The sequence below is a fragment of the Dermacentor albipictus genome, chromosome 3 (genome assembly GCF_038994185.2).
Source record: "Dermacentor albipictus isolate Rhodes 1998 colony chromosome 3, USDA_Dalb.pri_finalv2, whole genome shotgun sequence".
NCBI classification, from domain to species: Eukaryota; Metazoa; Arthropoda; class Arachnida; order Ixodida; family Ixodidae; genus Dermacentor; species Dermacentor albipictus.
This window is the reverse complement of record NC_091823.1, coordinates 5,007,272-5,034,856: the sequence shown is the minus strand read 5'-3', so window position 1 is coordinate 5,034,856 and position 27,585 is coordinate 5,007,272. Positions and strand designations below refer to the sequence as shown.

At 45.4% G+C, this 27,585-nt stretch overlaps 1 protein-coding gene across 6 annotated transcripts in view; it reads right to left on the bottom strand.

Moving 5' to 3' along the window:
* Positions 1–27,585, bottom strand: part of LOC135920177 (multidrug resistance-associated protein 1-like) — a 220,990-nt gene that overhangs the window by 41,735 nt on the left and 151,670 nt on the right. For all 6 annotated transcript variants that reach the window (XM_065454324.1, XM_065454323.1, XM_065454319.1 and 3 more), the window contains 4 exons: positions 18,122–18,217; positions 13,875–14,119; positions 11,731–11,896; positions 588–787 (listed from right to left, as the gene is read on the bottom strand). In XM_065454324.1, coding sequence (XP_065310396.1) covers positions 588–787; positions 11,731–11,896; positions 13,875–14,119; positions 18,122–18,217 — 707 coding nt within the window. The remainder of the gene's footprint in view (positions 1–587; positions 788–11,730; positions 11,897–13,874; positions 14,120–18,121; positions 18,218–27,585) is intronic.

The following is a 27,585-nucleotide window of genomic DNA, read 5'->3' as shown; positions in this document are numbered from 1 at the left end:
TATTGAGTGAGTGGGTTTGCAGTACATTAATTTCAGAAGCACTGGGGTTCAGAGCTAATGGAAATGTTAGCTGCTCAGTGGTTGAGACAAGCAAAAGATGTAGGGAGCATTGGTGGAAAAAAGAAAGCAGGGAGGAGATGGGGGATGGGATTGTCGCAGGCATAGGTAACTTTATGAGATGAAGTAGAGTGTTATTCAGACTGCTGCTGCCTAAGAAACCTCACTTTAAGAAAATTCTGTAATATAACTTTTGGCTAAAACTATGCTTTCATTATATCAATGCTGAAATGTATGCATTGCAACTTGCAGTAAATAATTCATAAGAAAACAGAGGCTTGAGATTTTTGTCCTGCATTTGCAACAGGCTTCATTGCAATGTTCTTATTGAGTGAGTGGGTTTGCAGTTAATTAATTAATTAATTAATTGTTAGATTACAACAATGTAGTATGTATGTAAATAGCTGTCAAAAGCTAGGTGACTATCTGTTGTCACCTTAATCAAAAGGGGTGACATTAGAAATCATCAACATCACCTGAGCAGATGTCAAGAAAGGTTCAAAATGAAGCCGTTAATGCAGCAGCCTCACCAATCCAAGGAAATGGAGTGGTAGCAGCAGTTGATATTGGCATCCACATAGCATTCCAGGGCACTGATGAATTGCTTGGCGACACCAAATGCTCTCACTGAGACCACACCTGCAATGCTCTCACTGATGTGCGACAGGATGGGAGAGCGTGTAACTGACCGCAGCCGCTGGACGTGCCGAAATGCTGGTAGCGACACTATCTGCACAGCAAGCCAACATAAACAATTAATTCCTCTCTAGAGACCCTTTCCTTTGTGCAGTGACATCACGGGGCTTCTGAGCAGGTTTCAGAATTCTGAGCGAAGTGCAGCATAGTGATGGTCACTAGTGGCCTCTCTCCCAAGGCAGCACTCATATCCCTGTTCACTGCTACTGATGCCACTGTGGCTTCTGCGATGGAAGCATCCTGGTACCATTCACATGCAAATTGGTAATGCTAGTGCAGATGCAGAGCATGGAATTGCTGCAGCCAAAGGTACAGGCTTGCCACAATGTGCAGAGAAGAAGTGGCACGGAATGTAAAATTTTGACATAAGCTTGAACCTCCCTAAAAATAAAACTTCCATGTGCTCCTTAGAGAAAATTTTATTAAGTGAATGTTCCTCAGTAATTGGAGAGGTTTTACACTGAATGAGGTGTAGAGGCCAACAAGGTAAGAGGGTTGGAGCAAGAGACGAGTTTGCTAGAGCAAAAATAGTCATGCTCATGCCGACATAGCATCCGAGATAACTCGAGTCCCCTCCAGTACACTGAAATCACAGGCTAATGAAAAGTCACACATAAAAAGTCACACAACAGCGACATCATAAAGTGAAAAAACAATATCAACATCAGCTGATCATAGCTGCTGGCGTCACGACTACACTCTCCAGGTACAGTCAAATCCCGTTATTTTCACACTTAGGAGATCACTAAATTTTTCTGATTCGAAAAGTAGATTTAACAAATTGTGACAAAGTGATTGATGATTATGATGGTGATGATGATGAATGTGGTCTTTTGTGGCACAAGGGCCAAGTATGGCCAAAGAGCCCCAGGCCACTGTTAATGAGTTTGCAGTGAAGTGATGAATTACGATAGGTAGATGTGTCGTGGCTGTAAAGGGGCCTAAAATATGGCCGCTGTAAAGTGCGCGAAACCTATATGTAATAAAATTATGGCAATGGCTAATGAGGTGTCCTGTAGACACACAATATACATTGTGGAAGGACAACGATACACTAAAATATTATGTCACATGCAAACATTTGTAAGAAGCACTTCTGCCTTAACATGGCCCTGTTAAGCCATGCAAGGGCCTAGAGGCATGTGCTATACAAAACGACTATCACAGCGACATGTGCTGGAGAGAGGATGCACTATGCTACGAACTTATTGGGCTAATAAGGTGTAACACGACATTGCTCAAGAAACCTAGGACTGCTTTGGTGTCAAAAAAACATTTCTGAACGAAGAAACATCACCAGATGAAGAGGGAAGTGCTTCCGGTATACTAGAGGAAAACATTTCTTTTTCTCAGCTTCGACTTCCCAACACTCCAGGAGCATGTGGAGAATGGTCATCCTCACCCCACATCTACCACGGGTTGAAGGTTCATTTCCAGTAAGTAGAAAATTATGGGCGCCATATGTGCATCTTATTCCGAGACGACAGAATAGGACGTCAGTTCACCTTGCTTAAAAGTTATTGCACGACATAAAAAACGACACGGACGTGAAAGAAGACGACACACTAAGCGCAATGAACTTAATGAGAGCAGCATTCCGGGCAAGTTGGTAATCCATTGCTTAAAAGTTATTGCGCGACATAAAAAACGACACGGACGTGAAAGAAGACGACACACTAAGCGCTTAGTGTGTCGTCTTCTTTCACGTCCGTGTCGTTTTTTATGTCGCGCAATAACTTTTAAGCAATGGATTACCAACTTGCCCGGAATGCTGCTCTCATTCAGTTCACCTTGTTTTCACTGGGGAGGGCCAGAAACCTAACTGTGGCTTAATCACGTGAAGCTTATGATTTGTTTCCACGTCCCACAAGCGTTGCGAGTGGCTTTGCAGTTTCTTTCATAAGAGTGGCTTAAGATCTGTGGCAGGGACAGCAGTGGTAGGATTATTGGCTTGCGATATAATCAATGTGACCACTTGGTCTGCTAGTACATTACCTCGATGCTTCTATGGCCAGGTACCCAGCATATAACGACATGCTGGTTAGATACCGTATTTACTCGCATAATGATCGCACTCGCGTAATGATCGCACCCCTGAATTGTGTCGTCAAAATTCGACTTTTTTTATTTCCCGTGTAATGATCGCACCCCGAACTTGCCGCAGCGATATGTCGTGTGCCAAGTCTAGCTAATAATGATCGCGCTTACAATCTGTCGAATGCTACGCCAACGACTCGTCTGCACGCACCCAACATTCTTAAGCAGATGCCTCATTTCATTACTTTCATCACTTTCCGATCTTCCATGACAAAAAGAAGTACAACCAAACTTGCCCTTATTATGGGTAGGCTTTATAATGGTTGTGGTCAACAAAAGCAAAAGAGGCGCCTTTCGATTCTTTTCATCTGCACTCGTGAGCACGCAACAAGTCGCGCGCGGCAATGATAGTAGCCTCGTTTACACGGATACGTTAAATGTGTACCCTATTCATACACCGACGCTTGTAACACAGCTAAGATATTCGCCCACCTTTAGCGGAAACGTGCCGTGTTAGGATAGTAGTGAAGACAGATGCCGCAGTTTCCGCAGCACACCGGCCATGCGTTTCTGTCACTATCAGCTAAGTGCGCCCGTCTGTTTCTGTCCCCTCAAAGTGGACATGGCTACGTTATTGCCGCAGACTTGTTGATATTAACGATATTATTCATCACTGATACGGAAGAAACTGTTTCAATGCACGTAATGTACTCACGAGAAGAAAAAAAAAAATCGCGTTCGGCGCATTCGGCTTGCTCCGCCGGCCGCCATTTTTGTTTTGGTGTCCCGCACCCGCATCCCGCAGCAAACGCGGACGAAAAAAAAATTTTTTTTAGCGGGAAATTTAACCCGCGTAATGATCGCACCCCTGAATTTGCGTCAATTTTTCTGGCGAAAAAAGTGCGATCATTATGCGAGTAAATACGGTATATATGCTCTACACAACTGAACAGAGCTCAATAAGTACAGGATTTTTGTGTTTACAGAGCGGCATTAAGACTTTTACGACACTTAGGGAGTCTGTAAATATAATTATTTTTTTTGTGATTTTCTTATGTGCTTCCCGTAAACTATAAAGATACTTGTTTCCGGGTGCAGTACAGCAGATTCCATGAAGGATGGACTGACGGCTGCATAATGACACGTGTACTTATCTTTATCGGGCAACCGCGTTTCGCCGCCTAACAAATGTAATCGCACAGCGTGGGACGCACCTGCATGTATCCGAAGTTTATGGAAAGTTATCGATGCTTTTATCCGCTGTCTGTTGTCGCCGAACCTTATGTTATCTGATTTCATCACCTGACGCGAATGGTGTAGAACTTTGTGGAAGGCACGCGGGTCTGAACGATTAGTCTGGAACATTCGACGACTGCTCTATAAAAGCAACGCGCTTGACCCGCTGATTAGATTTCCGACGATCGCCGACCGTGTTTGCCGCTATCATTGTGCTATAAGTCTAGCCTGTTCTTGTGGGCAGAGGTTCGCCCAATAAAAGCTAGTCTGTATTCCACCGTATTGCTGCTTTCTTCACCGTCACTACCACGTGACATCTGGTGGAGGTGCTTGTACGTTCATGTACCGAACGCCCCCACAAAGCCGCGATCCAAGCCCGAAGCCCGAGGACAGAATCAACATCGCCCAAGACTCGCGTGCTAGCCGCAGACTGCAAGGACTGCCCCCAGAGCACGGACTTCTACCTGAGACGACAAAGAAGATCGTGGTCAAGACAACCCCAATGGCTGCCCCAATGTCCCCCGTTATCCTACAACAACTTCGGGACCCACCAACCTTCCATGGAGCAGTGACTGAAGACCCAGAATCATAGCTGGAGACCTACGAATGCATTGCGACATTCAACAAATGGGACTCCGACGACAAGCTGCGGCATGTCTACTTCACCTTAGAAGACACCGCCAGAACTTGGTTTGAGAACAGGGAATCGACCTTTACAACGTGGGACCTGTTCCGTAGAGGCTTCCTGCATACCTTTACAAGCGTCGTGCGCAAGGAAAGGGCTGAAGCTATGCTGGACGCCTGAGTGCAGCTACCAAACGAGAACGTTGCCATATTTACGGAAGAAATGAGCCGTTTGTTCCGCCACACCGACCCGGATATCGCCGAGGAGAAGGAAGTCTGCCTACTGATGCGTGGTGTAAAGGAGGAACTTTTCGCCGGAATGGTAAAAAGCCCACCGAAGACCGTCGAAGAGTTTCTTCGTGAAGCGACGAACATTGACAAGACACTCGAGATCCGAAATCAACAATTCGATCGCCGCATGAACTCTACAAACTACGCCGGGGTTCAATCACTGGCTACCGTCGATCTACGCGAGACTATCAGAGCGGTCATACGGGAGGAGCTGTAGAAGTTCTACCCAAGGACGCAGTCCCAAGTGGATTCTGTCGCTGAAATCGTCAAAGAAGAGGTTCAGCTATCGCTTGGGGTCCCTGAGGTGCAACCACGATCAGTGCAACCTCAGCCGGAAGCGATGACCTACGCCGCCGTCGCCCGCCGTCAAGGTCCCCCTCCGCGACAACACCAGGGCCCTGTAACGCCGCAATTCCGTCGTCCACCGCCGCCGCCGCCAGCACGCCCACCCATCGCCCAGCGCACCTACGCGAGGAAGACGGACATTTGGCGAGCCCCCGACCACCACCCGCTCTGCTACCACTGCGGCAAAGCTGCCCATGTATACCGCCGATGCCCATACTGCAACCTGGGATTGCGAGAGTTCGCTGTTGATGCACCGCGCCCTCGGGAAAGTGAACAACCCCGTGACATCGCCGACTACCTCGCCGCTACTTAGTGGAGCCCTCGACGACCGTCCCGTTCGCCGTCACCAGGCCGCTACCTGTCGCCGCAGCACCGACCATGCACTGGCCCAGCCCGGGGCCGGTCAGCGAGCCCATATCCGAAAACTAAAAGCAGCAACCGATGAAGGTGCGGTTGCTCTTCGTCGAACTGACGAAGATCCTCCGCCGTCGCCGAAGACGACAAAAAGACCATCTCGACGACATAATAACGACACGCCGCCGTCCCGTCGAAGTCAGGAAGCCAAGACTACACCGACGAAAGACGACTTGACGACGCGACGTACCAGCTTCAGTTCACCACGACGCAGCCGTGATCCAACGCCAAGACCTAAATGCAATGCCAGACAAAAAAACCACCGACTTCGACGTGCTTCTCGACGGCCATGCAGTCACCGCCTTAGTCGACACAGGGGGTGATTACTCCGTCATGAGTGGACACATCGCCGCCCTGTTGAAGAAAGTTAAGACTACGTGGGAAGGCCCTGTAATCCAAACCGCTGGAGGACACCTCATAACGCCGACTGGAATCTGCACGGCAAGAATAACCATTCATGACCGGACTTATCCTGCCACCTTCGTTATCCTCCAACAGTGTTCATGAGACGTCATTCTCGGTATGGACTTCCTGGACCAACACGGCGCAATCATCAACCTGAAGTTGAAGTCAATAACGCTGTCGGAAGATAAAGCGATGCCGCCGGAGAGCCCTCGTAGTCACCACGCCTTGAGTGTGCTCGAAGATCAAGTGAGCATCCCGCCTCGCTCCAGCACTGTTATTTCGGTCGGCACCGAAACACCCGCTGATGTAGAAGGCGTCATCGAAGGCGACCACCGTCTACTGCTAGACCGCGAAATTTGCGTCGCAAGAGGGATCGCTCGACTGCATGGAGGGAAAACCGAAGTGTTGCTGACAAACTTCAGCCGGGAGTTCAAGCACATCAACAAGGGCACGACGATCGCGTACATCGAGGAAATTCTGGAAACCAGTAATGCTTTTGTCCTCTCGGATTGCGCCGCGTCTACCCCGACGACCATGGTTCCCGAACCAGACTACGACATTAGTCCAAGTCTCCCCGTGATTAAACAACAGCAGCTGAGAAGTCTGCTCCGACGATACAAAGGCTGCTTTTCGACGTCATCGAGGATTCGACAAACACCAGTCGCCAAGCATCGCATAATCACCGAGGAGTGCGCTCGACCACTCCGCCAGAGCCCTCACCGAGTTTCGCCGCGAGAACGTAAAGCTATAAGAGAACAAGTCGACGAGACGCTGGGTGACGACATCATCCAGCCGTCGAAAAGCCCGTGGGCATCCCCTGTTGTCCTGGTGAAGAAAAAAGACGGAACCCTACGTTTCTGCGTCGATTATCGTCGTCTGAACAAGATCACGAAGAAGGACGTATACCCCCTCCCACGGATAGACGACACATTGGATCGGCTCTGCAACGCTAAATTCTTCTCGTCGATGGACCTGAAACTGGCTATTGGCAAATAGAAGTCGACGAAAGAGATCGCAAAAAGACGGCCTTCATCACCCCAGACGGCCTCTACGAGTTCAAGGTTATGCCATTCGGACTGTGCTCGGCGCCTGCAACGTTCCAGCGCGTGATGGACACGGTTTTAGCGGGATTGAAGTGGCCGACCTGTCTCGTTTACTTGGATGACGTCGTTGTCTTCGCCGGAAATTTCGACGATCACCTTAGGCGGCTTGCAACAGTACTAGAGGCCATCAAGTCATCAGGGCTTACTCTGAAGCCAGAAAAGTGCCGCTTCGCTTACGATGAGCTTCTGTTCCTAGGCCACATCATCAGCAAATCTGGAGTTCGCCCCGACACGCAGAAGACAGCTGCCATTGCAATGCATTGCAATTCCTCAATGCGTTGGTCCTTTCTGTTCTCGTTCTCCTTCTGCCGTGTGTTTGCCCCACAGACTATATCCTCTTGGTCAGTTGAACAGACAATGTCCTATTTTTCAGACTCTCTAGGGGTGCAAAAACGTCCGAAAATTCAGGCAGTCCGAAAAAATGAATGCATGTCTTTTACAGCCTTTAAGGGCTCAAATCGCCACAGGCACGTCCGAAAAAGCTTTGAAGGCCTGCCAGTGCACTTATTAGGCATATCGGTGTTCGTACTGTGACAGACGTTGGGTGCAAGCGTTTATAATTAAAATACATACTATGTCCTGTGACCATTGCCACCTTCCTGCGCTTAAGCTTCACCGCAATACTTTGTACATGCTTCACCACGTAACACTGCTTTATTGAGGCGAAGCTGACTATCGGAAACTGGCATTATGCAATGCACCGTGCTTTCCTAGCTTTGAAGCCAATCGTGAGGACCACAAAGGTGGAGTCGGTACCATTGCTGACAATGGCGAATTCTTTCAATAAAAAAACATGGCACCGCATGGCAAGAAGCTTGATAGTGAATGTCAACGCAGCTTGGCTTATAGCGTTACCGCGGTTGTGGCTACGACTGTCAGTAGATCTGCGTGCGAGAGCGCTGGTTCGAGGTGGCCAGATAATCAAAACGGCGGTGGTGGTGGCTTTGATTAATGCTGTTTCGGACCTACGGTCATGGCAAAAATTCCGGAAGATCGGATGGCGAAGGGTTCTTGCATCTGAAATTACAGACATTCTTCTACATTGACTCTATGGGGTACGTGGTGGTGCCACAAAGCCATCAGAATTATCGGGCATGTCCCAAAAATTGGGCGTCCGGAAAATCGGTCGTTGACATTACACTGGCAACTCCTCCAGCCGATCACACCACGTCAAAGACAATTCATTATGATTCTTCTCTTTTACTTGAGCCAGCATTAGGGTGACTTTTGTTGCCTTTTCAATAAAATGATAGCTAATTTTCCCTGATAAAAGCACAAATACCCTGAGTTTTCACTGAGTATTTCCAGACTATTCAAGATCCCTGAGAATTCTCGGTTTTCCCAGTTGGTAGACACCCTACTTATGTATTTCGTTGACATAGGGGCAGGTAATGGGGTATGAGTAGGCAAAGTTCATGAACTAAACAAATCACCCTTACATTTTGTGGAAATAGGGGCAGCTTATAATGTATGTTGCAACATCCTGGAAGCTTGGGCTAGTCAATACATACTTGACAGGAGAACGCATACCAGCGCTGGCTGATGACTGAATTCCTTATTAAGAAAGGAACACAAATCAAGTTTATTGAGATTTTTCATAGTTGATCTGTCGACAAAGTCAACCCAACAAACTGCTCGTAAAAAGCATGCCACACCATTTGTCAAGTATGAAGCTGGCATGGTGTGCGAAGTGCCTCTTCCCTATGGACGCTCCTAAATTGGCCAGACTGGTCATTGTTTAAATGAATGCTTAAAAAAGCACGGCTGTAGCCTTTGCTCTGGCAATGACAGCAAACTGACTGAAGAAGACGTTAGTCAATTTGTAATAATTTTATTCTTCAGTGGCTACCACAAGCTTCCTCATACAGACCTCTACTGGTCAAAAGCTGATGATCTCAGTGTACCACTTGTTTCGAGTACGAGTCATGGCAAATTTTGTGAAATCAAAAAATACATTCATGCTTATGACAGTACAATAATAGAAAAGGGAGACAAAATGTCAAAGATTCGGCCCCTTTTGCGGCTAGTCAATGCTTCGCTCCAACAGTGTGTAATATTCTTAACAAATCTCAGTGTTGACAAACACTGAGATGAAACAGATGACCCTTTGACTACATGTGTGATGGTGAAATCTTCACTGTGAAGTGGAATGACATAAATGCATTTGCATTGCAACAAACTACAATGCAATTAACCAGGCAGCAACTGCCAGCCGCTACTGCCAGAAGGAGCAAAAGAGCGTGAGCATAGCACAGCTGAAAGTAATTCAAGAACACAAGAAGCATATCGGAGGTGTTCACCTTCTTGACCAATTTATTAGCAATCATCGCTCATGCATTCACAGCAAGAAGCAGTACTGGCCTTTGCTGAGCAATTTGATGGTAAGACTGTGTGTCGCTGCTCGGAGGCCCTACGTAGAACTTGACCAGTTATAATTTACAAGACAAGTGGTATAGGGCCTAATGACTAAGCGAATGGTTTCTTGAGAGCGACAAGGCCCGATTGAAGCCCTCTTGTTCCACTGCAGGGGAGGCAGTGGTCATCATGTGGTGCCATTATGCAAGCAAAGCCACTGTCGGCAGTGTACAAAAGGCACCGGAATGATATGTCAAGTGTGCCAAGTATCTCTGTATATTCATTGGTTCAAGTGTTCACCACAAGTGATGGCAACAGGTTTTCACAACTTTCATAAGAAAAAAAGTGCTGCCTATACACTTTGCGCCATTTGGGAAGGTGCTGTATATCATGGAAGAGCTGGACAAATCCAATAAAATTTGTTTTCCAAGTACAACTTGCCTTATGGATAAAAATGCACCAACTTATTTTGTTTTCTAATGGGCACTTCTAGTACCAGCGTTTAACGAGTTAAGCACAATGTTGATGTGTTTGGGGCAGCCGCAGAGCAGTATTTCAGAATTCATTGCAATACCCTTGAAAATAAAAGGGGAAGCCAGCCTAATGCAACTTGTGAAATGCAGCCCTTTTGGATAGCAAACAGAAGTTTCTGTCAATTTAGCCCTTTACCTTTCTCGGTAAAGTTGAGCACTTTAATAATGCGGAACTTTGTTTTTGTACAATGTCCTGTATTTTGACATTATCCTGAAAGAATTGAAATATATTTTTCAGTACTTTGTACTCAGACACTTTTGGAGTATGGGTGTTTAGTATACTGGGGCCCTTGTGCCAGTGAACACCACTTCATCATCATTTAGTACTGGGTAAATTTTTTGCTATGTACAGTTAAACCTCAATATAAAGAACTACGTAAAATTGGCAATTTGCTTTGTTATATAAAAATTTCGTTGTATTGACATTGGACCTTTTATGCAAATAAGTACAGTTACTGATCGATTTTTCTTACATGGAAAGGGGCCAGAGTTTTCCGAATTATTGGGCAACTGAAAAAAGCACATTTGAATGAGAAAATTCATTTTGATGAATTTGGGAGTTAGCGATGAATGACACAGTTTCATGCCACGTCGACGATATCTTCACGTAGGCGGTAAGAATAAAGCGAAGCAAGTCACGCTTTCATGTGCACTTTGTCCACACGGCTCATAGTGTTACCAGCACTGGGACAACATATCATCAAAAGCGTCGGCAGCAGGGAGCGAATGCTTTATTTGCCTCTCGCTCCAACAAGTTACAGGAACTCGAGATTATGCAATCTTCAATATTCAATGTGCGGGAAGACAGCTTACATGATGCCATGCCCGCTCCTTGCACATGCTGCCGATTACCTCTAAAGCAGGGTGCGCAGCTCTTATGTGCTCAGCCACGCTTACAGCCATGACCAGCTACGGCCGAGATGCGCTCCAGAAATTGCGACGCGCGACAACTTACCCCCCTTCCCCCGCCCCGTCCCTTGTGAGTGTTTGATCGCGTTACCTCGAACTCGCTCCCCTCCCCCTCTTTTCCTTTGCTTGTGTGAGGAGGTTGCACTCATGCGTGAAGCCACCATCTTTCTCTCTCACCCTTGCACACTTTCACTTGCACCTAAAGCACACAGTGTGCGAGGCGTGATAGGATTTTATTGCACTCGGGCTTTATGCGGAACATGATGCGGCTTGACTTTGGCGGTCTCTCTTGTCTTGTTGCCCCATGCGAGATTTGAGAGGTGCGTTCGCAAGCAGCAGCTTGTAGCTGGTAATTCAATAATTTGACCATCTGCATCCATAGAAGTTTCCATTTATTGTCTCGGCATTCCTTTGCTATGGAAGTGAAATTTCGTCACATTGAAATCGCATACTAACGCACTTTCTTACGTTGAGGTTCTAATCACATCTATGGGCAAGAGGTTATGAAAAGTTAAATACTTCATTATAAAGAGAATTTTGTTATATTGAAGTTCGTTATATTGAGGCTTAACTGTATTTGGTATCTCAAATACTTTCTTTGTGTGTGTTGTATGTGTATGAATTTAGTGCATGTTCAGTATTTTCAGGCTCATGAGAATTGTTAAGAAAAAGCCATGTAAATGAGACCAACAGTAGCTGAAACAATTCTGTAACATGCTCCTTACCGTAATGCTTGCAAAAATGAACACAGCCATGACGACCAGAATCGTGAAGTAAGGTGACATGATGCAGATGAGAATCAGCAGCTGCATTCCCCACACAATATTGCACATTGTCATGTTTGCATTGATGGGCACCTCTTTGTCAAGTGACTCAATGTCACGGCTGAACCTGAAAGATATGCAGAAAAGAGAGTGGCACACTGATTTCATCTCAAATATTGCTGAGCCACTTTCACCATAATATAAATGAACAGCGAGGCTGTGACACAAAAGGAAACTGCAACAGCAACAGTGAATCATATTAATTGAATGTATAAATTAAAAATAAAGAAAATCTATGCAGACAACACTGAGAATCTTAAATAACCACAACATGCCTGAATCTGCCTGCAGCAATTCAGTTGCCTGATATTTTGTATGTCTGACAGCACGCTTGAAAGGTAACTTAAAAACATTCCCATTTAAGGATAACCTGAATAACAGAAAATGGCGGGCCAGTGTTGGGATCAAACTTGTAACTGGCACAATAAGGGTACGACCGGCTGTGCCAGTACAAAACCAGCCAGGTGGCAACCATACCAGGAATGTCGAAGCCGCCATTTTTTAGAAAATTTAGAGGGGCCCTGAACCATTTTTTTTTTAAGTCGAGAAATGCACTTGAAGTTAAATTGGACTATTTTAGAAATACGTTGAGGCAAATAAGTTCTTCAATACCTTCAGCAGAAGCGGAGTTATTGACAATTAAACATACTGTTCACGGTGCTGCTGCTTTGTCTTCAATGATTTGCACTGCAAAGGCTACGGCAGAGCGGGGTGTGCCCACCACACTCCGCCTACTGAACGTCACTACAGCTCGCAGTTCAAATTTGATTCTGGATGTTTACGTAAATGCCACTATTTCTGATTTTGGCACCTACAACACGCTAGATGAGGTTGTTCTCGGTGACCCAGAGGGCGTTCAGCCAGCGGACTAGTCATGGCACCCTGTGGCGGCTGCGGTATCTATGCTAAATAGCAGAACCGTGGCTACATGCAACTGCAGCGCTCGATTTGTGCATGACAGGGCTACACTGCACGCTTGCACTCATATGCTCCTGTCTAGTTGTGTTACATGGTGCGGACTGCCTTCGTCCTGCATGAGCTTGACCAACGGATAGTCACCACATCCAACTTGCACATTTTGAAGCACTATCAATACCTAATTATGAAGCGAAGTCTGTCAAGGCATACAACCAGGAGTGGCCAGGAGTGAGCGCACGCTGGCAAGCATGCGTGTGGTCTGACCTTAAGTTTCGTGTGGCTCAAGGCTAGCTGAGTGTTCAAAACTAGTCAAAACTAGCGAGACCCAATAGATGCGACAGCAATAAGCAGAGTGGCTAAGCACGAGCAGACGACAGTCGGCTTTTTCTGGAAGTATCGAATTCTTATAGAAATTCGAAAGCAGATTTTTGCTTACTTCAGCTTGTTTCTTAAACTGATATATATCCGCATGCTGTATGCTGTATGCGCAAGTGAAAGCGTGCGAGGGTGAGCCAGCAATTATGGCTCAATCTCGCGCACACAAGCGAGGGAAGTGGGAAGGAAGCACGCTGTCTTCCGTCGCGCACAACGATTCGAGTGTAGGGTAGGGAGGAGGGGTGCATTTTACTCTGAGTGGCCTGGGCAGCCACACAAGCCCACCCGGGCCACTGTGTCTCGAAAGCCATCTGTGATGACGACAGAGTATGGCTGCGCACAGCATCATGGCTTAGTTCACATTGATGCGACATAAAGCCCAAAGTTCGATTCACTCGCTGCTGCTGTCACGCTTTCTCACTCCAGTATTTTGACAGCGAGTTTCTGTGGTCATCGAGTGAGATGTGTTCATGTTTGCTTGTGCATGCAAAACACCATGCTTGTTAATTTAGTTAGTATGCCTATGTTTACAAATTTATACGGCTGATAAAACTACTATCCTTATTTCATATAGCTAGCTGTCCCCTAATTCGCTATCGCAATTGATTCTTTGCCTTTCGGGCACAATTGTGACTTTTCTTATATATTTTACTGCATTTTTGCAGCAGGTATTCTCACATGAAAATGAGCACCCCTTCAAAGGCTGTCGGGCCTTTGATGAGAAAATAAATTGAATAAAACAAAACAATTACCTGTTGATGATTCTGCCCATCGGTGTGGTGTCAAAAAAGGCGAGTGGTGAACGCATGATGCTGTGTAACAACTGCTGGTGAAACCAGATGGCTGCCTTTAGTGTACCAATAACAAATATAATCCAGAAAACAAAGCTGAAGACCACATAAGACACCAGAAAAAGTCCATAGCCGATGAGGTAGAAATGCCTTTGTGACAAATCTGCGTCCTGGGACCACTTGCTCAACCACAGAGCAGAGCCGTACTGCAAAAAATAAAACAGAAGTGAGCCACACATCAAATACAGTAAAAAAAGAAAAAAATAATAATACAAGTATCAAGGGCTTTAGTGCAAACCTGTATGGTATGCTGGATGAAAGGAAAAAAAACAAAAACAATCTTTGACATTTACACTATGGTTTCTCTTAGTGAGGATGTGAATATGTGCACAGATATTTTCTGACAATGTTTCACTACAAAGCGCTGCCTTCTGCAATTTGCATAGCTTTCTGTGTCAATTAAAAATGTACCACATTTACTCACACAATGAATTCATTCGGGTAAATAACACATCCTTAAATTTGCTCTTCCAAATAAGAATATTTTCTCCCTTGTAATTATCGCACCCTCAACTTTGGTTCCATGAATGGATGGCCATGCCCTAGCTTCCAGTTTCCCTTGCTCTGGCTGTTGATGAGAGTGCATGCCACCAACGAGGCATCTCTCTGGAAAAAAATTAATGCTCTCTGTTGCATTGCCAGTGTAACAGCCAATCAATATGAGATGCAGACAGTTGTGCACCTAGAAGCCAGTAAATTGGTGAGCTGAACATTGCTCTATTTTTTAAGGGATGCTGTCTTTGCCTACCTCTCCACAAGTTGGCACATTGTTGTGGTAGTGGTGGTAATAGTCATTGTTGGCTGTCTTGTTAAGTAGACGCTGTCTATATTGGGGATGGCCATGACCTCGGCTATAGATGTCTCCCAGATAAGAAGCAATACGGGGTAGGATTCTTAATCCATAAGGACATAGTGGGCAACATTGACAAATTCTACAGCATTAATGAGAGGGTAGCTGTAGTTGTAATCAAACTTATTAAGAAGTACAGATTCAAGAGAGTACAAGCCTATGCTCCGACATCCAGTCACGATGATGAAGAAGTAGATCAGTTTTATGAAAATGTTGAATTAGCGATGAGAAGAGTGAAAACTCAGTATACTGTAGTAATGGGCAACTTCAATGCAAAAATGTGGAAAAAGAAGGCTGGTGAACAAGCAATTGGCAACTACGGTGTCGATTCTAGGAACGCTAGAGGAGAGATGCTGGTAGAATTTGCAGAAAGAAATAAGCTTCGAATAATGAACACCTTTTTCAGGAAACGTTGCAACAGAAAGTGGACCTGGAAAAGTCCTAATGGTGAAACAAGAAATGAAATTGATTTCATACTTTCTGCTGATCTCAGCACAGTGCAGAATGTATAGGCGATAGGTAGGGTAAAGTGCAGTGATCATAGGTTAGTGATGGCTAGGATTCACCTCAATTTGAAGAGAAAAAGAGAAAAATTGGTCAAGAAGAAACAGGTCAACCTAGAGGCAGTAAGCGTAAATGCAGACAAATTCAGGCTGGTACTTGCAAAGAAATGTGCAGCCTTAGATCAGAGAGACGAAGATGACATAGAGGCAATGAATGAAACCGTAACTAGGCTGGCTTCAGAAGCAGCAATTGAGAGGTAAGGCACCCAGGCTACCAGTAGGTAGGCTCTCCCAAGTAACAAAGGACCTAATCAAGAGCGACAATGAATGAAAGTGTCCAACTTAAAAGATAAGATAGGATTCGCGGAACTGTCAAAACTGATCAACAAGGCGAAAAAAAGTGATGTTTGAAATTATAATAAGGGAAAGACTGAGTAAAATATGGACGCAGCCTGAGAACAGTGAGAAGGAAACTAGGCATCAGACAAACCAAGATGTGTGCACTGAAAGATAACCAGGGTAATATCATCAGCAATCTCGAAGGTATATAATAAAAGCAGTGGATTCTATACTGACCTGTACAGTACAAAGAGATTCTGGGTACTAGGAACTAGCGATGGGGCGAGAAGGGTCTTACAAGACATGAAACGAGGAAGAGCGGCAGGAGAGGATGGAACAACAGTCAATTTAATCAAAGATGGAGGAGACATAATGCTTGGAAACTGGCGGCCCTTTATACGAGGTGCCTGTCAACCGCAGGGGTCCCAGACAACTGGAAGAATGTAAGCATTATACTAAGCAACAAAAAGGGAGACGTTAAAGAATTGAAAAATTATAGGCACATTAGCTTACTCCCAGTATTGTACAAAATATTCACCAGAATGATCTCCAATAGAATAAGGGAAACACTGGACTTTAGTCAACCAAGAGAACAGGCTGGCTTCAGGAAGGAATACTCTACAATGGATCACATCCATGTCATCGATCAGGTAATCGAAAAATCCGCAGAGTACAATCAGCCTCTCTATATGGCTTTCATTGATTGCGAAAAGGCATTTGATTCAGTAGAGATACTACCAGTCATGGAGGCATTGCGTAATGAAGGAGTACAGAATGCTTACATAGATATCTTAGAAAATACATACAGTGATTCCACAGCTATACCTTAATTCTACACAAGAAAAGGAGGAAGATACCTTTAAAGAAAGGGGTCAGACAGGGAGACATAATCTCTCCAATGCTACTCACTGCGTGCTTGGAAGTAGTATTCAAGCTATTAAACTGGGAAGGCTTAGAAGTGAATATCGATGGTGAATATCTCAGCAACCTTCGGTTTGCCGATGACATTGTTCTATTCAGCAACAATGCAGACGAGTTACAACAAATGATTGAGGACCTTAACAGAGAGAGTGTAAGAGTGGGATTGAAGATTAATTGAAGATTAATATGCAGAAGACCAAGATAATGATGAATAGCCAGGCAAGCGAACAAGAGTTCAGGATCGCCAGTCAGCCTCTAGAGTCTGTGAAGGAGTATGTTTGCCTAGGTCAATTACCCATAGGGGACCCTGATCATGAGAAGGAAATTTACAGAAGAATAAAAATGGGTTGGGGCGCATTCAGCAGACATTATCAGATCCTGACTGGAAGCTTACCATTATCATTAAAGAGAAAGGTGTAAAATCAATATATTCTACTTGTGCTCACAAAAGGGGCAGAAACTTGAAGACTGACAAAGAAATTCGAAAACAAGTTAAGGACTGCGCAAAGAGTAATGGAACGAAGAATGTTAGGCGTAACATTAAGAGACAGGAAGAGAGCGGTGTGGATCAGTGAGCAAACGGAGATAGCCGATATTAAGAGACATATTAAGAGAAAAACATGGAGCTAGGCAGGCAATCATGCAATGGAACTTTTTGAATTTAAGCGCAGGCAAAAGTAATGAATATATCATTGATAAAAGCAGCTTGTTTTCCAGATGAAATGTGAATGCAGCTGGGCTGTGGTGGGCACCGCCTGAGATTGGCAGATGAGTTTGGATGCACATAGATATGTGTGGGTGTTTGTATGTGTGTCTTATGATTTGACTAGAGCTGCCATGAATGCAACACTCTGCTCTCTAAAAGATTTGCCGGCCTTACAAAGAGAAACGAATACAAACGCTCATGCTTGTCTGTTCCCCTCTTCCTCCGTGCATTGGGGGGTTATGCTGTAAGTCTCCACCTAGTGGGCTGTCCATTTGGCCGCCACTGATTGGCTAAAGCAGCACCAGTGAGAAGGAAACTGGCTGCGAGCGGTTGACGCCTTCTCCCTGGTACCCTAGCCCACCAAGCAGCACTTCAGCAGTTGCCGAAGTGTACAGTCCACTAGGTGGACACTTACAGAATACCCCCCCCCCCCCCCCCAGTCTCCCTCAACAGCAATGCAATACCAACTAGCTGAACAGTTAGCCTTCTTTAATTACCACTTTATATAGCATAAATGGGACATATATAAATGTTCATTAATCCTAATTATCTAATTCCTAACTAAAAATAATGGAAACACCATGAATCGCACAAGGTGACGATGTGTGACAGAGCACCATGTTTTGCCGGTGCGCAAGTCACACATACCACCCTGCATGTACGATGGTAGGCAAGCTGGCAATTAAGAAAAGAAAAAACAAACAAGTGCCAAGGAGAAGCACATGCTCTTTTCACTATCTCATACAAGCACATAATTTCCCATGCACAGGCACTGCTCAAGGTATTGTAGTGGTAGCAGCAAAACATATGGCCAGCAGTGAAACCATACCTCACTCCCAAAAGCAAGTGTGCAGGTTATGAATGCTGGGATGAGAAAGCGCCAGCCAACTTTCTTGAAGTACATTCCGTACACATGACGGCCAACCTAAAACAGGAAAAGGAGAAAACAAGTCCGAATCAATACGCAGATATTTGAGAAATAGTGACTGGTAGGTACATGCCTACGCACATTGAAACCTCGCTATATATATATAAGCAGGAGGGGTGGCCCGAATTACTTTGTTATAATCATTGTCTACCCACAAGTGCAACATTGCCCACCTGGCGAACCCAGAGGCAGGGGCGAATTGCGATGAGTTACCAGTGGTTAGGCCAAGGCCAATGCAAAAGCCCCCAGTCCATTGCCGAAGGACTGCAAAAGGTTGTACTCTGTTGCATCTTCATCGGCAAAGTAATTTCTTTCTCCAATGCAGCTGTCAACCAGAGTTGCAGACTAGAACCCTCCATTCCATTCCCACTCTATTTCGGAGAGTGGAAATCACCTTAATTTTACGCCTCAAAATGATGATAGTTGGACCGTTCCCACTCCTGGAGCAGCTCAGCAGGTCCATTCTATTCCTACAATTCCAGTAAATCAAACGTTGTTGTCATATGTAAGAGGTATAGGGCACAAAAAGAAAAGAAGAGGACGATGTGCACCGACCGGTCCAAACGGCACGAGCCCTCGAGGCGCGTGACCCGAGGTGTGATCGGGGGAGAAGCGGCACCAAGCTGGGATTATCGACGTGGCTCTGGGCCAAGAAGGTTAGAGCGCCAGATTCGCACTGACGACAGGAGCCATGGAGCTTTGGACTGGCCTGTGACGTTGGCTATCCAGGGTGTGGTCGTCGACCTCGGCGACGTTCAGCGAGGCTCCCTGGATCTGCTGCAGCCTCCCACAGTGCTGCCGGGCACTCCAGGAATTGGATCCCCCTTCTTTGGCAGACTAGCATGAACGGTAGTGCCCGGGGCTTCTCGTCGATACTTGGAGAAGTAGCGGCGGAACCCGGCGGTAGGCCTAACCAGGAAGGCCGGAATGCCACGTCATCGACATAGTTCGAGGCACCAACACGCGGAGGAGCTGGCTGGTCGATGCCACGACAACAAAGCTTGCAAGTCGGCAGGAGCACCGACTGGGATCAAGAGCCGACGCACATCGAACTTGGAGGTAAGTGCAACAACGGAATTTTGTAAGAGCATTCCTTTTTGTTAGTGTGTAGCCATAGGCCAGGGTTGCCAGACTTTCGCGCAGCACGCGCTAAGGATGAACGTAGAGGAGGAGGACATATTTAGGCTATGCAAGTGTGCAGTTTTATCTTTGTCAGTTGAGTTTTGAGTTCCATTTTGAGTGTGTTTTATTTTGGGTTTGTTCTTAGTAAAGTCTGTTTGCTGTGCTCGCCGGCGCCTCCTGACTCCATCTCTCCCAACATCTGCACGGCACGAGATCAGTGACAGTTTCCTTTTTAAATTCTCACTACTTGCGCTTGCACAGCTAATAACAAAAAACAACATATTTTAAGCCTTAAAAACGTAACAAATAATGTTACATACTATTTTTTCACTCAAGAACAAACACTTTGTGGCCTCTCATCAGTCAAAGTTGATTGACTGTGCCGAAGGAATAATTCATAATCTGCCTTTGAACTGTGGGTCCAACTATGTTAGTCAGAGCGAACAATGCCTTAATAGTAGGCTACAGGAGCATTGCTACAATGTGATACAAATTAGAGGGGGTTTTTGAATGTCCACTGTAGAAACTGCATGTGTAATCAGGCAGACGCTACAAATATGGTCATGTGTAAAGTGGTATATAGTGCATTCTCAATTGCCAGCAAAAATCGTAACCAGTTGACCCGAAAAATCGTCGAAGCGGAATTGATTGACAGACGTGGTGACACTTGTGTGTCAAAACTGTCCATTGCCCTTTCCAGCAAAGAGATATCCTTTTGCGTAGAGATAGAAATTTTCTGCAGATGGTACACATGTGATGTGTCACAGATTCTGCTATGTATGCGGTCACTTTCTTAAAAATAAAGCACTGTTGTAAATCTGCACTCGCATGTCTCAGCCTCTTCTTTGTCCTCGTTTTGTGTGCAAAAAGCTGCCTTCAGTAAAGCTTCTTCAATGTGTACCCACAGAAAATTTACAAATAGTTAAAATATGGTTGTGACGAGCCCTTGACGCAGTCTCCATGGAACTTTGCATATCTTGTACTTTTCCCTGATGCATACTCACTTAATACATTGTATAGAAGCCCGGGTTCGGATGTACATAGCTATCTTGACCCAATTCGATGACTTCAAAAATGCGCACTTCGGATTATAACTCATATGAAACACCCATTATAATACCCATACGAAACACCATTATAACCATATGAAACAACCAAGCCATTGTTTTGTGCCTTGCAAATTCTCTCATTTGATTGCTCGCAGCAACTGGAAACAGCAGTTTTCGTCAGCAACAGCCCATCCCACTCGTGCATTTTTTCTACGTCTTCCTGTTCCACAAGAAACCTTATGCAAGGTAACTTCAACCTACCCTCGGTAAATAATATTTACGGGGAGCGACAGCTACACCTTACAGGAGTTAAAATAAGGAATAGTTTCCCATTAGAATTAAAACAATTAGCTTACCTACTGGCCATATTCAACAGTTTTTTCTTTCAATGCTATGACTACTTGCACTGTATCCTAATATATCTCGCATACCTGTTAAAATAATTACTTTGTCACCAATTGACATATTGAGCCAAGTTACATTACTTGTATGATGCTGTGTTTTTCAGTTATTTATTTTTTTTGCTAATTGAGAAAAAAAAAACATGTTTCTACTATTGTTAATTTCTTTTGTCGTAATATTTGTACGGAAAGCTCAAACTTAGCCATGCACTCTTTTTTACACATAAACCATGTGCTTAAAAAAATTGCATGATATTTACTGAAAGTGCCTGTATTGTATTCAGTGATCTATTTTTCTTTCATTGGAGCCTTTAGCAGCCTTTGGCTATGGGTCCAAACATTTCTTGCATATTTTGTACGACGTATTGTATATATAAAAAAAATTTTCACAGAAACTGTTCAGCATGTACATTAATTTCCACCATAGTTAATGGTACGCTTTGCTTGTGCGGCAACTGTTAGCATGAGTGCAAAGCGCAGAGACATTCAAAATCAGGCATGGGAAGACCTTTGTAGATGGCGACAAAGGGCCGGGGAGGCGCCGTCAAGTCGCCGAGACACGACTGTTGGAAGTCTTGCGAGCCGTGTGTGGGCACACGTGTGTGTACCAGCGGCGCCTACTCTTTCTTCGGACGCTCACCACTTCTCCCTGTCTGCCGATACAACAAGTTGGTAGCCAGGTGCTTGCAGGTGCGCGCATGAGATGGTTGTGCCCATTTATGGTTCAATTTTGCACCTGCGTTCCTGATTGGATGAAACCGTGCTAGGGTGACTTAGAATACTGGGAGAGTGAAGCTTTTCCTGAGAACTGCTACGCCACTGCGGTACTTTGCTGCACCCGCGATACTTTGCTGCACCTGCGGTACTTTGCCGCACCCGCAGGCTTTCTCTGCTGTGGAAGCTGTGCCAAAGCAGCAGATGTCTACTATGCACTTGATATTTGGTTGCTATTAGCCAACGTTGTGATAATTAAGCTACTATAATATACTACAAAACTGCAAGATAATACTGCAGCGACTCGCCCCACAGAGAACGCGTTTGGGTGCTGTAAATACAGTAAACCCTGGTTAATTCGAATCGGGGTAATTCGAAGATTTGGGGTGTTATGTAGCAATTCTCAATCCCCATTTACCTGCAAACCTGACGAAATGATGGCCATTTGGAGCTGCAAGGCGACGCCACGTAGCAATCGTGATAATTTATAGACGAAGCGCCCGACCCGCAGTACTGCTAGCACAAATATCAGTCCACGGTATGCCCCACGCACCGGCGGAACGCACACTTGCAGATGAGAAGACATGCTTTACTGCAATGCAGTGGCAATACCGGTTTCTGTCACCAGCTCCGAACTCTCCTCGTAGTTGTAGCAGTAGCAGTGTCAGCGCCTATTCTGTGCCACTGCCACTGGCTGTCGTTCCCTCATTCTTTCGCCGTGCCTGCGGCGACGTGTGTGCGCGCAACGCCGGTTTGCGCCGTTTCATTGTGTGCGGTGGTTAGGGGTGTTGCAGCTGGCGTCGTGTTCTTTTTTTTTTTCTAAGTTGTGCAGAAGTGCCAATGAGTGAAGATACCGAAGTATAAGACTTTAACGCTGTAGCAGAAGTTCTGCTTGATCCAAGAAGCGGATAAGAACACGTGTTCCAAGACCGAGTTGGCTGAAAGGCACAGCATGCTCCTCTCTATGTTGTCCACAATATTGAAGAACAAGTCGAAGGTACTGGAAGCCTACAGCAAGACATATTCTTCAAAGTGGTTGCGAGTACGGGCTCCCACGTACCAAGATGTGGAATCAGCTTTACTTCACTGGCTGCAGAAAGGAAACGCAGCCCACCTTCCTGTCAATGGAACGATATTGCGGGACAAGACCCACGACTTGGGGCACGAAGAGTTCAAGTGTAGCAATGGATGGTTCAGCCATTTTAGTGAGTGCAATAATTTGACCTTCGTAGCCGTCTGCGGCAAGAGCGGCAGCGCAAATGAGAGCATCGATGACGACTGGAAGAAACACATTGGCTTCGTTGCTTAGTGAGTATGGTGCAGACGATGTGTACAACCTTGACGAGGCAGCCCATTTTTATAAGATGTTGACCACAAAAATGTTGACAGCGAAGGACACCGCAGCCAAGGGTAGGAAGCAGGGCAAGGAAAGAATTACCGTGCTGTTCGGTGCAAACATGTGTAGTAAACACAAGCTGCCGCTACTCGTAGTTGGAAAGAGCGGGAAGCCTCGCTGCTTTAAAAATGCATGGCTGCCACCAAGGGATGAGCTTATCTACCGGCACAACAAGAAAGCCTGGGTCACAGGCGCAATATATGATGATTACGTTTAGCAGCTTGATCACAAGTTCGTGGCCACAGGCAGGAATATACTCTTCGTTCTTGATAACTGCTCGGAGCATGGTGACATCCTACACCTGAAAGCTATCAGGATGGTATTAGTTCCTCCAAACACCATGTCCATCTCGCAGGCAATAGACTAAGGCAACATTCACCACACGAGGAAGATTTGCCGCTACCACCTGCTCCAGCGCATGCTCCTTCGCTATGACAACGGCAAGGAGTACTCCATTGACCTCTTTGGGGCCATGTGTCTTACTGCGTATGCATGGAAGCAAGTGGAACCCACTTTGATCATGCAGTGTTTTGAACACGCTGGCTTCTCGAAGGAAAGCACCGTCAATACTGATGCTGTCTATTTATGTGCACTAGATGAAGAAGGAGCCTAGTATTACAACTGCATCAATGAACTCTGCGCAGAGGATAGCGAATCTGGTGCAGTCGGCTTCGCCGAGTGTCTGAACTTTGAAAATGATCAACCAATGTGCTACTGAGACTTGGAGAGTGAAGCTACCGCTGATGTGACCATGTGCGATGACAGCGATGACGACGACGACGCTAATGAGCCATCCCGGGCACCCACTCTTGGGGAAGTTATCGGATCACTTAACGTCAACCGCAGTTTTGTTGAGTGCCACAGTGGAAATTCTCAAATGCTGCACGTAGTTGGCTGACTAGAAAATATGACCCTTGGAGCCTCGAACTACAGGAAGTAGCAAACCAGCATCTCTGATTACTTTAAGTAATTCAAAGAACGCCGAAGGAAGGTAGCGCATTCCTGCAGCAAAATTTTTTTCCTGGGTTGCATTTTTTGTGTGTGTTCGGTTAAACCAAAAACCCACTTAATTCGAAGATTTCTTGCAGTCCCGATGACTTCAAATTACCGAGGTTTTACTGTACGGGAATCTTGTATATTTCCTTCTATGCCTGCATGTTTGTCACCGCAATGGTTCGCACTTACGGGGCTGTTTCTGGCACACATTCAGCGTGCACTTCATTGTGAGTGAAGGTATTAAAGGGCCCCTGCAACAGTTCGGACAAATTTTGTAGATGCGTAGGGTACAGCTAAGGTAATAATTTGCACCACAATTTGTGTGAAACATCTCATATTAAGAGAGCTATGGAGGATTACAAGTTACCCTCCTCCATAGTCACGCATTTTCTCTTCAACTCGTTTGCTGAGTAATTGGGCTAAGCTCCACCTTCACTAGCTCTGCGTCATGAAGGCACGTCGTGTCAACGACTTCCACTTCTCTAGGAAAGAGCGCGTGAAGCCTCTTCAAACTCTCTGCCAGCTGCTTGGCAGTCAACTCTAAGCGAGAACATGTGCGTTGCGAGCCTTCTGTCGCAGCGCTGAACGTGTCTGATATTTCGGTAACCACAGGCAAGCTGGGCGTTTCAACAGATGGCTAGAGGCATAAACTCAAGCTGATGAAGGAAGTTTGGCGCAGACGTACATGAGCTGCCTGATTGGTCTCCACAGTCCAGCCACCCGTAGGCACAGAGCTTAACCAGCCAAACAAAAAGCTAATATTGCTCTAACCAAGTGTAAAACATTTTAAACATTTACCAAAACAACATGTTAATGATTACACTCCTGCAAAAAATTTACACCAGCAGCAAAGAATACATTTCATTACTGCTACTGTGTGTGGACGAGCTCTGTGCCACCAGGTGGCTGCACCGTGCAGACCATTCAGATTTGCGCTTCTGCTCATCCCGTGAGACGACATGGTCAAACGGCCAGGCCCTGTCCTCTTGCGCTTGTGTTTACTCTAATACCGAACTCCTGAAACGCTATTGCGTTGGTAATCTTCCGGTGTAAGTTATGGCCGCAAACGCACAAATCCTGGCACGATCGGATAGCGGCAGTCCGACGCACTGCAGTTAGTCCACTCATCTGCTGCCTTGCAGAGGGACACGATGTTGCAGCTCGACATATTGACAGTCGCACTGTTTGCAATCCACAATGCAACAAAGTCGAATCATAGTGCTACCGAAAAGACCGAGATTGACTTTGACTACGGAGCTTTTGTCAAAATGGAGTACATTGTAACACAAGCAAACGACGCTTGCTCTGTGCAGGTAGTCCTTAAGTGTAGTGAGAAATTGTTTTTGTGCACCCTTTTTCTGTTACTTTCTTTTTATAGAAACAAATTAACTAACATTCCAATTATTACAAACATCGTTTGTTCCCCATAAAGGTGGAAAAATTATCAATGACGTGCCCTGGGCAGCCAATCAAACAGTTCACCCTACTGACGTCAATTGGGTGATTTACGTCACATGGGTAAGGGCGGCTGAAAATTCTGCCGAGCAGTGTTCTGCGATCAGCAGCGATATACATTTTTAAAGCCTTATAATAAATTACATGCTTTACGCGGAGCACTTAGACGTGTCAATTAATGATCAGAAGGACCTACTCTAACAAATGATCAGAAGGACCTACTCTAACAACTCAGTATGTTTGTACAAAATCGTTTCAGGATCATTTTAAGTGTCGCATGATGAACGTAAACGTGCTGCAAAATAGAATAAGCATGAGATGAAGCTCATAACCAGAACGAAACAGATATAAACGGCTTGCCCGTGCTAACGCTTTGTGCCTTTCATTTAATTTCTTCTATTTCATGCGTTGGATTTGCTTTACAAGACTGCCTCCCGTGCTCTGCTGTTTCTTTCTTAACATGAATGTAAATTTAGTAATTTATTCTGTATGCTCGCCAGTTCGTACAGAGCAACTATACTTGCTGAACAATAATACATAGTTGTAATTACATAATGAAAAGAGACAACTTATAAGGAAGTAAAATTTTCACGTTTTACTGCCACTGAAGGCAATAGCAGTACTGATATTTAAAGTTAATAAAAATATTTGCAGTGCATCAAGTGTGGTAATTTAATGCAAACACACATAACATCGTCATGCATAATAAATGCTTGATAGTTTACGTACCAGTCCTATGTTACATAATAAATTACGCTTATCCCACTGGCGGGCCATTTGCATACGATAGCATGAGACTAAGTTGCATGTTGATGATTCATGAGAGGACTCACAGATTATATAACAAGGCTGTTGTAACAGTTAAACTTTCACATAATACATGCGTAAACAGCTGGGCCAGTAATAGTTGTACATTCTTTTCAATCTAGAAAAAAATAAATTTCTGTATAAATGGAAAATTTCCTAAAAGTAGGAGGGGCCGAACAAACACAGATGACGCAGATGTAAGATTCAATGCTTCTGGCGGGTTGACTGGATGTCTCCGCGCCATATCACCTCCAGACCTCACTCCTTTCTCTCTTCTCATTGACCTATCATATGTAAAGTAAAGCCCCTGCACCTTTTTAGTCATACGGCATAATCTTAGTAATGGCGTCCCGAAATTACATCATCACTTCCAGTCTCCTAACCTTTCTCGCTTCTCATATAGAGCTATCATACAGCATAATGTTGTCCCCACATTGCATCACCGTTCCTGATATTTCATTACTTTCTTCTCTTTGCTCATTCTGTTGTTACGTGCCTCCGCCGCATTGCTAGGCATTGCATCATTAACATCAATTCAGAGCCAATGATGATTTCAAGATGATGCATGTGGTGCAAAGCCAGAAAATGTGGCTTGATTGAAAGGCTGACAGAAGAAGGCAACCATACAGTCCGGTGCAGAACCGAATCACGCCGAACGAGCTTCTCAAAAAAGTGATGAAAGGCTCATTTTTTACATTTGCAGCTATGCGACTAGGAAGAGCCGGAAGATACCTGCCCAGCCATCTGTCGGACGACTCCATCCAATTGAAGTTCCCTCTGAGCCATTCTTTCGCGTAGGCATTGACCTGCTTGGCCCTTTTCTGACGACAACTAGAGGGAATAAGTGGATCGCCGTCGTTACTGATTACACAATAAAGGCGTTGCCGACTAGTTGTGCAACAGACGTCGCCCATTTTCTCCTTCACGACGTCCTTCTCCAGCACGCAGCACCTCGACAGTTACTTATAGACCGCGGCCGCTTGTTCTTGTCTCGAGTTATGGATGACCTCCTCTGCTCTTGTGTCACTGAGCACAAGCTGTCCACCGCCTACCACCCACAAACAAACGGTCTTACAGAACGTCTCAACCGAACATTTACAGAGATGCTGTCGTTGTACGTTTCCAACAATCACTGCGACTGGGACGCCACGCTGGCTTACGTGACATTCGCATATAACTCGTCCTGACATGACACCGCAGGATATTCACCCTTTCATCATTTGTATGGTTGCGACCCCACATTGCCCTTTGACACCATCCTACCTTCACCCGATCTCGTTCATTAGCCTCGCAGCATATACAAAAAGGGCATTACGACTGGTGCCATCACGATGTTAAGTTCACCCCAAGTGCTTCAGTGCTCTTTTGGTCACCATGCCATCAGGTCGGCCTCTCGCAGAAGCTTCTCTCTCGCTACACAGGGTC